The sequence below is a fragment of the Venustampulla echinocandica genome (genome assembly GCF_003357145.1).
Source record: "Venustampulla echinocandica strain BP 5553 chromosome Unknown scaffold_6, whole genome shotgun sequence".
In the NCBI taxonomy this organism is placed as follows: Eukaryota; Fungi; Ascomycota; class Leotiomycetes; order Helotiales; family Pleuroascaceae; genus Venustampulla; species Venustampulla echinocandica.
The window spans coordinates 531,204-544,803 of record NW_022474211.1 but is presented as its reverse complement, the minus strand read 5'-3'; the positions used below and the strand labels follow the sequence as shown (position 1 = coordinate 544,803).

The 13,600-nt window shown below is 41.4% G+C and overlaps 3 protein-coding genes across 3 annotated transcripts; all 3 read right to left on the bottom strand.

Annotated features, from left to right (window-relative positions):
• Positions 1-2,281: 2,281 nt before the first annotated feature.
• BP5553_07608 (Uncharacterized protein) lies at positions 2,282-5,356 on the bottom strand (the record flags this gene model as incomplete). Its single annotated transcript, XM_032016231.1, has 5 exons — positions 2,282-3,781; positions 3,811-4,565; positions 4,618-4,865; positions 4,915-5,287; positions 5,332-5,356. 5 exons carry the CDS (start codon positions 5,354-5,356, stop codon positions 2,282-2,284), a joined length of 2,901 nt encoding a protein of 966 aa, XP_031867462.1.
• Positions 5,357-7,071: 1,715 nt separating this feature from the next.
• Positions 7,072-7,623, bottom strand: BP5553_07607 (uncharacterized protein; the record flags this gene model as incomplete). The annotated part of the gene is made up of 1 exon (XM_032016230.1): positions 7,072-7,623. One exon carries the CDS (start codon positions 7,621-7,623, stop codon positions 7,072-7,074), a length of 552 nt encoding a protein of 183 aa, XP_031867461.1.
• A 364-nt stretch (positions 7,624-7,987) lies between these two features.
• Positions 7,988-9,851, bottom strand: BP5553_07606 (uncharacterized protein; the record flags this gene model as incomplete). Its single annotated transcript, XM_032016229.1, has 3 exons — positions 7,988-8,213; positions 8,275-9,122; positions 9,219-9,851. 3 exons carry the CDS (start codon positions 9,849-9,851, stop codon positions 7,988-7,990), a joined length of 1,707 nt encoding a protein of 568 aa, XP_031867460.1.
• Between the last annotated feature and the right edge of the window lie 3,749 nt (positions 9,852-13,600).

Sequence of the window (13,600 nt, the reverse complement as noted above, 5' to 3'; positions counted from 1 at the left end):
ATGAAAGTATATAACGAAGTCACGTAATAGTAAAATCACAAGTCGGGAATTAAGTAATAGATAAAGGGGATAGTTAAAACTATCCAACTATCTAGTTTATCCGATTTACAAACAGATAACTAGTACTATCTATATTACTTAAAGAGTAGGAAGATTCTATATAAACGATATAATTTCTTTACTAGATAGGAACTTCGTATTCAACTTAATTAATGAACTTGATTTCAACTTTGACTTACTAAGACTATTTTATTCTTGTAATCATTAAAAGTAATCAACCGACTTACTTTGCTATGCAACAGAAACTTTACGTAAACCGATTACTACTACGACAAGTAAGTTATCGGCGGACTGTTACAATAGAGTAAATATTTAGTTCTAGCTTTAACTTACTTATAATTCGAATTTCAGTATCTCTAAAAATACATATAACTTCAATTTAACTTCCTTTCTAGCAACTCTTTAGCTTCTACTTTTGAGATCGAAAATCTTTTTGTCACTAGTTTAATTCAGAAATAACTTAGAATTATTATATTCTCTGAAAATCCTATACAGAGTCGAGTATTTATATTAAGCTGTCCTAACTACTTAGACACTTTAAACAACTACTACTAAAGTAATTCAAACTCTGACTCTGACTTCGATTTCGAATTCGAATTTACCTGAGTTTATAACTCTGACACTTTTACTTATACTACTAGTATAGCGATATTCGAAACTAGAAGTTTAATTATCGAAGTCTATAGTTTCACTAAAGTTTATACTGAATAAGTAAAGTTCCTAGATTTACTCGAAGTCTTTAGAGAATTCACTGAATATAGTTACTTCTAAAAAATATCTAAAATTATCTTTTCTTAGATCTCAAATCTGGAATTAGCTACTCGGCAACTCGAAGCGAAGTCATATAACCTCTTATATGCCGCCTTACGTGCTGCCGGCCTTACCCGCGCCTCCGGCTCTACTGGCTCTACTAGCTCTGCTCCTGAATCCGATTAGTTAAACAAAAACTTAACTATATACTTAAACGCTCCCAATTACTCTAATTCGACGTTAAGTAATAATTTAACTATACTGTCCTTTGTAAACGTTGTAAACTAAAGCTCTAGAACTTCTATTATACCCCAGGAATAGACTCTTATTAGCAGAAAGCTTAAACTTACTTTACTGCCCAAATCGGAATGAATTAGTTCAAATAAATTATTGTTATATAAACCCCTAGAACTGCAACTTCGTTCTCCTTCCTAGTAGCCCGAAATACTTTAAATAAAGCTTTTATAGACAAAGAAATCAAAGACTCTATAGTTGTTTTAATAACTAGATCTCTGAAAAGGAATCTAGTTATTACAACTATATCTAACTATATAGCTGATTTCTTGATCGAAAAAGGAGCGATTTAGGAATATATAGTACTTAATCAAATACTATATAAAAATGAGCTTTAGTTCAAAGTAACTATCTATAAGATCTTAACAGTTGATTTTAATACTTCTGAGAGTATAGTCCTAATCGTAAATAAGACTAAAACGTTTAATACTAACTTGAATTTAATTAGAACATTTTATTAGTTTACGCCCAAAGAACGCCAGCAAAATCAGCTAATTAGCTCAATAGCTCTTTCTTTTACTACAGAACAGGAAACTAATAGAATTATTCGGAATAAGCTCTATATAACTAGAATAAATATATAAGTTGAAAAGCTCTATACTACTACTCCAACTATATAGTATACTAAGTACCTAGACTTTGGGCACTTAGAAAGCTACTATAGAAAAGCTCTTATATATACTTTCTATACTGAAAGTTACTCAACTAAGTAATATTATTACTTTAACTATAAAGTTACAAGTAAAATATATCTATACTTAGCTCCAAAGTGTACTAATTGCAAGGCAGCCTACGTGGCCACGGATAAAACCTGTGAAGTCCCCAGACTATATTGACTCTCAATCTTGTATTTACAATAGCTTGTTAGAGCTCTAGAGCCTTAACCGTTCTACTATAGTCTTCGACTTACAAAGGACGTTAAAAGGAATAAACAAACAAACAAACAGACAGAGCTAGCCGCTGTTAACGACTACGACTGTCCCTTAAGCTCTCATGTCGCGAAGGGACTGCAAATAGCGAGTTGCATTGCGGCAATCAACAGTGCTTTACAAATCTGTCAAAAAAGACTTTATCGATAGAGGGGAGGGGAATAGAGAATGTGAGAGCTTACACTTCGTAGACCCCAGCTGTCGGGACATTATCAAACCGAACAGCATAGCTTGCTCAAGGCTGTCCGCTATCTCTGGTGTCCCCAATGGTTTGGCCCCTGAAAATGTTTTCGAGGACCGTACGAGTCATCTCTATCGTGTCTTCTCTTTATTCCGTTTCTTGCATCTAGCCGCCGATCTTGAGAGATCCTCAGGCGGAGTGCATGCGATAGCTCCACTGACATGGAGGGCAAGTACTTGTCGTATACGTTGGAGATGATTTTCAAAATAGAAGCTTCGTCGATAGTGTTATGACATACGTGGCCCGCTCGTCGTTCCACGTCATCAACTGACGCACCGACTTTATCTACATCATATTCAAGAAAGAGCTTGAGAACCTGGGCTAGTCTTGAGAGAACTTGACGTTGCTCCGGGCAGACTAGCTCGGCAAGGCCCCACTTGATAAGCTCTGACTTCATCTTGCTTTGCGAATGCGAATCTTCAACAACTTCTCTCACATACTTCCAAATTATATTAGACAACTTATGCAATATATCTTTCCTTTGCCATTGTTGATTAGGATCAGCTCCTCGTTGTAATAGCAGACCCACTATTTTGGGAGATGGCGGGTTAAAAGCCCCCGGCTGACGCTGCTGGAAGATGTAAGATAAAAGAGGCATGGCCCCCTGATCCTTGAGCAGCTTCTTGTTCTCTCGTACCTCCGAACTGATGTATGCAAACAGCTTGTGTATGATTGTCTCGCCAACGAAATTCCTTGTCCACATCACCGTCTTATCGCAATTCGTCCAGGCCAAAGTGGTATTGTTCAGGAAGACTGGGAGACAGTTCTTTCCCATCTTCCATGGGTCTTGCCCAAAATTCCATGCACGCTTACCTGCCTGTTCCAACGCAGCCAAAGCAGCAACATAAGAGCGATCGCCTGAGAAATCTGCGTATTTTGCGTACTTCATCGCTCGAACAATCATAGCCCAGACCGCTTCATTGCTCGCCGGATACATGTTCCCAAGATGCGTGATGAAAACCGATCGGTAAAGCCTTGTGACACAAGAATGAATGACATAAGTGTGAGGATTGAACTCGGAAGCGCAGTCACTCAGAATCTTTTCTTGAACATCCTCCGTTGCGAGGAAGTCCTTGACGGTTCTGTGAAGATAGTTGACCTTGTGAGTCGGTCTCACAGGATCGAAATACTTGTGGGACTCCCAAGTCCGAGTGTCACCCTGGTGGATCTCAAGTAAGCCGGCACACCTTGATTTCAAATGCACATCAAGATTTTCGCAGAGGACTTTGACCTCCGCATCTGCCATTGGTGTAGTTACAGATGTTGGAGTATGCGGGGTTGCTGTGATGGCCAGTGACAATTCCAGAGCGGTGACTTCATTCGAGTTGCTTTCACTCGAAAGCGCACCATAGATCTGAAAGGATTGAGACGCCTGTTCATTGTATAAGGGATCGACATGGTTCAGCATGTGAGTGTAAAGGGAGCTTAGATCCGCAGAGGAAGGTGCCGGAGACGTTTCCGGAGGACTGCAATATCGTCGCGGTTCCTCAGTCCGCTTAACAATGACCTAATAACGAGCATGACTTAAAGGAAGACACTAGAGGCCTTTGTAACGATCTCGGTCACCAATTCGTGTGCATGGTTTGGCTCTGCCTGGGCGAGCTGCAACATGCGCTGGTGGCTACGTAGTTCGTCGTGAACATAGGCTCCGATATCTCGGTAAGTCAGGTCCTGCAGGCGAAGTTTCGGTAGTCCCTTAAAAGCTTCATCAAATACAACCCAAGGTCGGCTAGATATACATAGCTTTATACGAGATGGATGCGAAGATAATATTTCCTTGAGAAAATCCACGATAATCTCATGGTCCCGTTCATATTCATCGAGACCATCAAGAAATATGCAAAGATTCAAAGATGAATTCAGAGCCAGGTTGACCCATCTTTTAAAAGCTCGTTTCAATGTTGGCAAGGTCCAGTGCCACCTTTCATCTTCCGTTCGAGCGAGAAGAGCGTTGTTCTCAGCGACCTCGTCCGGGAATATGTCGCGCACAAGGCTTGGGCGTTTGTACAAGGCTTGGTGTAGTAGAGACCGCAACAGACCGCATTGAGAACGTTGTTCCAAGCTGCCCCCATTCCAGAAGAAGAATCCGTGACCCTCAAGGTGATGTTCTCCTGCCCAGACTTGGAGATATTTGCTTGTCTCCGGATTCTCGAAGATGTACCGCATCAAGGTCGATTTCCCAGAACCAGCCTTTCCACTGACCCAGTAAATTCCTGAGCCAGTCCTGAGCCAAATCAATGAAGCTGCTCCAAGGAACCTCTTCTCCGTTAGAAGGATCCTTGAAAATCCATCTGAAGGTTTTTTGATGCGCAGTGGGGATTTCTGCCTGGCGGTCCCGCATACTCGAAAATCGGAGGTTCAGAAGTAAGTGAATCTCCACTTCCTGTGCCTCTCCAAGAGACACAAGAGCTGATGAATACATGGGCGTCTGTTTGCCGTTACTCAGTTGAATGAGGTCCGTCCTGTGCCCTTGGAGGTCCTTTTTCAATATTTCTCGATTCTCTAGGATCGTAGCAATCGTCGTTCTGGAATTTTCCTTGATTGCTCTCACTGTTTCTTCCTGTTGGAGAGATAAAGAATCTGCTTTACGTCTATTCAAGTTTTAGCATTTCCAAAGGATGACAAGAGCGTAAAGCTCACCTAATAGAGTCAATGAGGTGTTGATTGAGCTCCTCCTTACAGGAAGCCAACTTAGCAGCAATGCCGTCAATCTTGTCCTTATTGCAAACACTTTTGAGAGCCTGCTTGAAGCTGTTCCATCTTCGACGTTTTCCGTCGACTCGAAGCTCACTAAGTTGTGCGATAAGCTCGTCTGATAGTTTGCTGCCGCGAACGCAAATCACTCTGAGCGCCTCTGCATCGTTCGAGAGCTTCCCCAAGCTGCCGAGATCGCCCAACGAGCGCTGAATCTCTTTTGCCAGACTGTCTAGTCTTTTCGTGGCATTTTCGCATTCAATATAATCTACAAGAGCTCCTTCCGCATATATTTGCTGTGATTCTGAGCCGGAATAAGCTATGAAAATTGGATCATAATCGCGAAGACTGAATGTGACTGACACAGCCTCAAAATCAGAAGCCACATCATACTTCGGCTGCAGGCCCCCAGTCAGCCTTGCAGTTCGCTTTGCCAGCACAATATAAATTGCACTATAGAGTAGCTTTATATATTAAGAAGAATTCTGAACACAGGAAGAAATCTTTGGATATAATCAATAAGTGTATAGTTATTTTAAAATTCTACAGGCAACCTTTTTCGACGAAAATCAACCCTCTGCTTTCGGCCCAAAAACTACTGATATCTTCGAAGAACGCCTTATTCGTCTTATTTATCGTATTTCTTATATATTCGTATATAGGCGTTGAGCAGGATAGAACCGAGTTCGGATCTGTCGACTCCTCCCTAAGAGCTCCTGCCCCCTCTACCGCCCCGGCACTTCGTCGATTCAGACGAAATAGAGCAGGCACCGAGCTCTAGCTCTAACCTGCTGTTAATTCAAGTTTCAGCGTCTCCAAAGGACGTTATACAACCTCAATTCGACTTCCTTTCTAGCGACCCTTTAGCCTCCGCCTCTAAGATCGAAAATCTTTTCGTCCTTAGCTTAATTCGGAAGCGACCTAGAGTTTTACTACCCCCTGAAAGTGCTATACGCAAAAGGGTTCCTATATTAGGCTATACTGACTACCCGGCTAGTTTAGGCTCCGACTCCGACTTCGATTTCGAATAAACCCGAGTTCCTAACTCTACTACTTCTACTTATACTGCCGCTATAGTAATACTTGAAGCTAGAAAACTTAATCGTCGAAGCCTATAGCTTTACCAAAGCCTATACTGAATAGTCAAAGCTCCTAGACCTCTTAGAGATCTTCAGAGAATTCACTGAATATAGTTACTTCCAAAAAGTATCTTCGATTATCTCCTCCTAGATCTCAAATCTAGAATCAGCAACTTAGTAGATCGAAGCGAAGTCACATGACCTGCCACGTGGCACCCTACGTGCCTACGCACGTGACGGCCCCACCGGTCGTACCCGCCCTGCCCGTGAATCCGATTATTTGTTTGTTTATTCCTTTTAACGTCCTTTGTAAGCCGAAAACTATAGTAGGACGGTTAGAGCTCTAGAGCTCTAACAAGCTAATAGTAAATACAATAGTAAGAGTCAATGTGATCTGGGGCCCGCCTACAGTAGCTTTCCAAGTGCCCAAAGCCTACAACGTCTTCGATCAAACCCTGCTGCTAACTTTCTACAGAACACGCAGTCAAGCCCAAGGCTCACGAACATCTTCATCTTAATCAATCCACCTCTAGGGAATCTTCCGAAGAGCTCTGTGCTGCTAAATATTCAAAGGTAGTCGACACGTGGACATCCTCCTTTTTTCACTCAAATAGTTTTGATTTAATATTTATTTAGCTTAGTATAGCCGAATGTATAAGAGATATAGTGATAGTGCGAGCTGTCAATTCAGACTTACATACAAGCTAACTCTTGGATCTTACTATCTCTTGCATGAACCTAATCGAATTCCAGATAAGTATTGAGGAGCTAATTTTGATTCCATAGGATCTAGTGATACGATAATCGCAGAGTTGAAGGTATCATCACTGAAATGACCCAGGCGTTTTTTCCAACTTCTAAGTCTATACTGAATGTGTGTCAAGGAATTGAAAATTTTATCAGATATTCAATCTGTTTTTAATACTTGATTGTATGATTGGTAACAGTCAATCATTTTCCCATATTCGCAGTATAATTACTCCCCAAGAATTCACTAAGTACAAGATATCGCTAGCAACATTCGTCAAAGAGATCGAGTTTCCAGCTCGTCATTATAGTCAAAGAAGTTAAGTTCCATGAGGTCGGGTAGATACGCTGGCTCCTTCAAAGTTGCTTCATTGTTCTGATGTACATGTTGATCTGGGAGAAAGTTGTGGTAGTTGGCCAGACCAAAGAAGCCAGATGCAGAGGTGCCCATGTGGTGAAGATTTGGTAGTATGTCTAGCCAGTTATCGTCTGTAGGTGGCACATCATCTATTCCATCGAAGTTCAAGAGTTCCGCTACATCAAAAGTTGAGGAATCTATCGAGATATCGGGAGTTACATGTATTTGATCACAATTACTCGAAGAAAGTGCCGGATCACGCTCCAACATCTCAGATGAACTAGACTGGGAAGTGGTTGAAAGTGAAGGGCGAGAACTGTAGCCTGAGTCGGAGAATTCTTTCTTTCCAGATGTCCTCTGTGAGATCTGGAGATCAGATATATCTAAGAAGGATTCCGACTTCCCCGGTGGAGGAGCTTGGAAGAATGTCTCAATACTGGAGTCCAGTTGCCTGTCAGCGGGGGTATTCATGTTTGTTCCTGTTCTAGAAGGGGATAATCTTCCAGAGTCTGATCTATGTTTGTCGCGAAAACTCATAAAGGCTTTATTTTGTGCTTCTTGTATAATATTCATCATTTGGCGTTATAGCTCTGCTTCGATTAGCTGTAATTCGTTATTAACTGCTGTCTCAAGGGCGTTCCTAACCAATCTCGGAAGTACTCGGCCCAGGTACGCTTCGTAGTGGGCTATACTGACGGAGTCTGGAGACTGCGGTCTTTGTATGTCGTGATCCGGGACCGGTTCAAAATCTGTCTCGTGTCAGTATTTTACTTTTTGTAACAATTACGAGGAATCGTGAGATAAACAAATTGGAGAGAGAAGAGACGTACAAGGATCAGGCACGACTTGCCCATTTTTCAACATCTGTTTGTCCAGGGTGAGGTTTCTTCCTGTATTGTATCTGGTCTTTCATCTTTCTGGTCATGCCATCTATCTGTTCGCCCGTCTTTGCTTCGCATCTATCCTGGCTCATGTTATGAGCCCCAAGTGCTTCCTCAAACTCAAAAACCGACTTGCACGGTGGACATTGCTCAATGAGATGGTATTGGTAAAGATGTGCTCTATGGGAAGGTTAGAATCATACAGCGTATTGCAGGGGAGAAAGATGAAGGAACAACTCACTTTAGCCGAGCGATCGTTTTCTGGGATTTCTCAGCACATCGAGGCCACCTTTGGATGGAATATTTTCGAGGATCGTGTTTTCGAAAGGGGCAAGCGAAATTTGCCGCAAGTGGATCGTCTTCACGCACAGATGGCAGTTTATCTACTGGTGCTCGTTTGCGTCGTCGTTCATGGTGATCACCGCTCTCCTCGTCTTCTCCGTCGCCACTCTGACCCCTCTTTCCATACCTCACGCTTGAAGAGTCCCGTGAGGTGGCTCCAGACTCTATATCCGTTGTGCTGACTGTGGATTGACCTGAAGAGCCATGTTGTCGCATACCGGACAGCCAGCTATTACTAAATATCTTCCAAATATCCAACATGAGTTTTTCAATTAACCTGGACTTCATAGGTGAGAGTTCTGTTTGCAAGCGGAAAAGTCCCATTTCAGGTAGTCTCTCCAGGGGAGTAGGTGATGGGTATTCTGATATCTTGGAAGAGTCTTCCAAGTCGCTGTCCTCCTCCCAATCGGTAGCGTCTTCTGACGAGGTCAAGCCAGTCTGAGACCAGGTGTTGGAACGGGTCGTGATAGAGCGACCGCCCGCTTCATGAGCTAGGATATCCGGGGTCTCTTGAAAATGAGAAGGACAAGATTTGTAACTTGTTCTAGTTGACTGGGAAGTCTCTTCGTAAAACTGGAAAGCCGAGCTGTACTCGACGTCTGAAGAAGCTTGAGTACTTGGTAAATCAGACTGAACCTGCGCTACAGGTAACTTTTTATTTTCTCCTAGCCGAGGTAGTGCTTTGCCCTGTTTTTTATCTCTATCCCTTTTCCTCTGCCTCCGTTCCTTTGCCAAGTCGTGTTCAACCTACAACGGTCTGTCAACCTACAACGGTCTGTCAACCTACAACGGTCTGTCAACCTACAACGGTCTGTCAACCTACAACGGTCTGTCAATTTTCACCTGTTGACGGTGGGAAAAGGCTTCCCTACCATTGATGTTTCTCACTATAACCTGTCTTTTGCTTTCTTCATTTTCAAAGCTATTCTCATATAAAGGGCTTTTCCCATATGTGACGGGCGGAGGCTTTCGGTTGCCAACGCTCCAGGATATAGCATCCCTCTCGGGGCTCGAGTCGATTGTCCTCCCGGAATAGAAGGATTCTGCAGTAGAAGAAGACCTTCCGCTACCGGAGTCCATAGAAAAACAGGACGAATAGGCGGCGCTGCTTGCGCGACTTGAAGCTGACGAAAATGAACTCGAGCTAAATCGGGAGCCCTCATTCTGAGATTGCACGCGTTGAACAGCAGGTTGATTCAACCGACGGGCTTGTAGTGGTGGTGACAGTGGTCGCGATGGGATTTTACTTGATACTTTCTGATTAATAATTTTTGGATCTTTCCCTAGAACTGTTGGATACCTGTAGGGATCCCAGGTTGATGGGGGTACATGAGGGTTTTTGGAAAGTTCATGTCGTGAGTCTTGAATCCTCAGACTGTTGTCTAAGCTCCTAATCCTATCCATTGTGACAATGACACTGACGCGTTTCTCTAGGTCAGTAGGAGATATTATCAGTGCTTGTTGTCTGGATGTCATGATGGCTAACATGAGACGAGGCTGCAGAATTGGCGCCAGAGATCAGACGTTGCAACTCGATTGCCCCTAGTGTATCCAATGAGTCCAAAGAGTGCGTAGCACTCTTTCATATGAAAAAATGGTCCTGTCGAGTACGTCCTGATTGTGAGTTGATTGAGAAAGATGTGGTTGAGGGGCGGATAGCGTGAGATGACTGCGGCTGAGAGCCCAAGTTTTGCAGAAAACTGCAAAACCTCTGCCCTATTTTTGACTAGCTGGGCAATACCAGCACGTGATAATATAACAAACTTTGAGAAATGCAACATCTGCAATTCTGGGTATTATTGAATCTAGGTAATGCTTTGAGGGAGTAAAGCTCAGATTTCGTGAGGATGGTAATGCTACTAGCCTATACAAACAAAGCTATAAAGGTTCTGGGCAACACTATAACGTAGGACAACACCCACTTTCCCTCATATATTCGTACTTGCCAATAACTATATGTGTACATGTGAAAAATGTCGACTCAAGTACAACGGGGCTCATCTCCACAACTACTGGAATGCGTTCTAGGTTTTTTCATTCGGACAAGAGGGAATGATTCAGATTTGCGTCTTATAGATACTTCTGTTCTCCAACTACCCTGGAATTCAAATCAAACTCAGTACAACTAATCTTGGAGCTATGATGAAACAGCTGAGGTGACAAATGAGATTTGGACTCCTTCTCCGCTTTGTACTGGCAACACCACCTATCAATTCGCGATAGCACCTCCGGAATGCGACTTTCAGCTTTCCCTATATCATTCTTCATCTCCATCCTATAAGTTCTGATTACGACCGAACTGTAATTGATGTACCGATTGATAACTTCACTTTCTCAACTTCGTGTCCATTTGACCAAACAACACGTTCTTCGCCTGGCCACTTTACAACTGGAAAATGTTTCCCCGGAGAGAATTTGAACAGTATTGAACAGCCGCTCTGCTTCACGAGATGATTGATTGATTGATTGATTGATTGATTATTCCTTTTAACGTCCTTTGTAAGTCGAAGACTATAGTAGGACAGTTAGAGCTGGAGCTCTAATAAGCTAATAGTAAATATAATAGTGATAGTCAATATGATCTAGGGACAGTGAGGGCCTAGCCCTAGTCAAAACAACGCTATACAAAAGAAAAATAGTAAAATGACCGAAATACCTGACTATAGTACTATATAGTTAAGTTACTCTTCTGCTCTCTCTAAGTGCTACTACTTTGTTATAATCCTAGTCTCCTTTAGGAAGTTAAAGATAAAGTAAGCTTAACTCCTCTAAATTCCGATTTGAATGCCGATCTAGCTCCTTTGTACTCCGAATAACTAAGGAGTAAGTATTCAGAGGTCTCTCTCTTACTATACTAGTATAAATCGCTATTGGAACGATCTAGTCTAAATAAGTACGATTTGAAGTATCCGTGGCCTAGTTTGAGCTAGTAGAACGTACTAGCTGTTTCCCTTTTTGTATTAGGTGGAATTGAGAGTCTAGCTTCTATTTTCCAGATAAATTTGCAAGTATAACTAAGTAAGATGGAATTGGGCTTGTTTGTTATATAGTTATTTATATAACTTAACTACTTTATTTTGCGAATTCCCTTGATTTTCATTCTTAAGTAAGTAAAGTTAGTATTATTAGAACTAAGCTTTTCAAATATAGCTTGTTTAACTAAACGATCAGCAAACCTGTTTCTTTCGATATTAGTATACTCTGGAACTTAAACTAACTCGATACTAGCTCCTTTTTGGATTATTACTTCGATAGTTTAAATAACTCTGATTTAGTAAACTTAGCTAGAGTTATTGCTAAGTATTTTCAAGTAATATAGTCCAGCTTGATTATCGGAGTAGATCTGGTATTTCTGCTAAGATATAGCTATTAGCCTAATGTATTTAATAACTTATATAACTTCTTCAAGTTCTCTGTTATAAACTAGTTATTCGGCTTCGATATTAACTATACTACTATACTAAGTAGTAGATATAACTATACTAACTCTAATATTTATATTATCGGGTATATAGAAAACGTCGGAGTAAATGTAAGTAATTCAAATATTCGGGATCAATATTAGAGTATTATAAATTATTACTTCATTCTCTTTGGGCAATTGACCGATTTCGACCGAATAAAGTGTTTTTCAAGCCTAAGTGGGGAATTAGAAATACTAGATTCGTTCGTAGCTATAACTAATTATACAGTTAATTAAGCTGATAATATAATCGAGTTATATAACTAAAGTCAGTTCAGTAAACTCGGGTTCCGAATCTGAGTATGAATCCAAATCTAGTATAGCTGAGTATTACTTAGCTATTGAAACGTTAGCTAAATTAGTACTAATATATTCGATATTCTTACTAATTTCTAAATTAACTAGATAGTTTTTAGACAACTTTGTAAATCGGAGAATATATTATAGATTAAACTATTGAGCTAGATTCTAGAGGAGAGTAAATTAGTTTCTATCGCTATTAATATAATAAAAGCTGTTTTGAAAATCTCTAATAATTTATATAAAACTAAGTTTTAGATTTCTTAAAGTTGCTTTTTGAAACTAGCTTAGCTATACTACTAAATAATCGATCTATAGTCAGTAAAATTTGTTATATAAGTTATATATAGCTAGTGTATAACTGCTAGTGATAAACTGCGTTTAGTATTAACTAAACGAGCTAAGTGTAAGAATACTAATTTAATTTGAACAAAAAGAAGATCCAAAGACGATCTTCAAAGCTATGGCATATACTAACTCTATACAACTTTTTTCGACGAAAATCAATTTCCTACTTTCGGCCTAAAGACTTCTTATATCTTCGAAGAACGCTTCATTTATCTTGTTTATCGTCTTATATATTTGTATATAAACGTTAGGCAGGATAGAATCGAGTTCGGATCCGTTGACTCCCCAGGAGCTCTTCCAGGAACCCCCTCAGGAGCTGCCGCCCCCCCTACCGCCCCGGCACTCCGTCGATTCGGATGAAATAGAGCAAGCGCCTAGCCCTAGCCCTAACCTGCCTGCAATTCGAATTTCAGCGTCTCCGAAAAACGTTATCCAACTTATTATTATTGAACTTCAATTTGACTTCCTTTCCAGCGACCCTTTGGCCTCCGCCCCTGAGATCGAAATTTTTTTCATCCCTAGCCTAATTTGGAAGTGACCCAGAGTCGCCACATCCCCTGGAAATACTGCACGGAGTCGGGTACCTACGTTAGGCTGTGTTGACTACCCGGATACTCTGAGCTCCGATTCCGACTCCTACTTCGACTTCGAATTCGAATTTACCCGAGCCCCGAGCCCCTGGCTCCGACACCTCCACCCGCACCGCCGGTACAGCGATACTCGAGGCTAGAGACCTGATTATCGAAGCCTACAGCCTCACCAAAGCCCGTACCGAACAGTCTAAGCTCTTAGACCTCCTAGAGGTCTTTAGAGAATTTACTGAACACAGCTACTTTTAAAAAACGTCGAAAATCATCTCTTCCCAGATCTCAAATCTGGAATCGGCGACCTAGTAGCTCGAAGTGAAATCACGTGGCCTCTCACGTGCTGCCGGCCTTACCCGCCCTGCCCATGAATCCGATCGGTTAAGTAAAAACTTAACTATACGCCCAAACGCTCCCAATTCCTCCAATTCGACGTTAAATAACAACTTAACTATACTGTCCTTTGTAAGTGTTGCAAATCAAAGCTCCGGAGCTTTAAAAATACCCGAGGAATAGACTTTAGTTAGCAG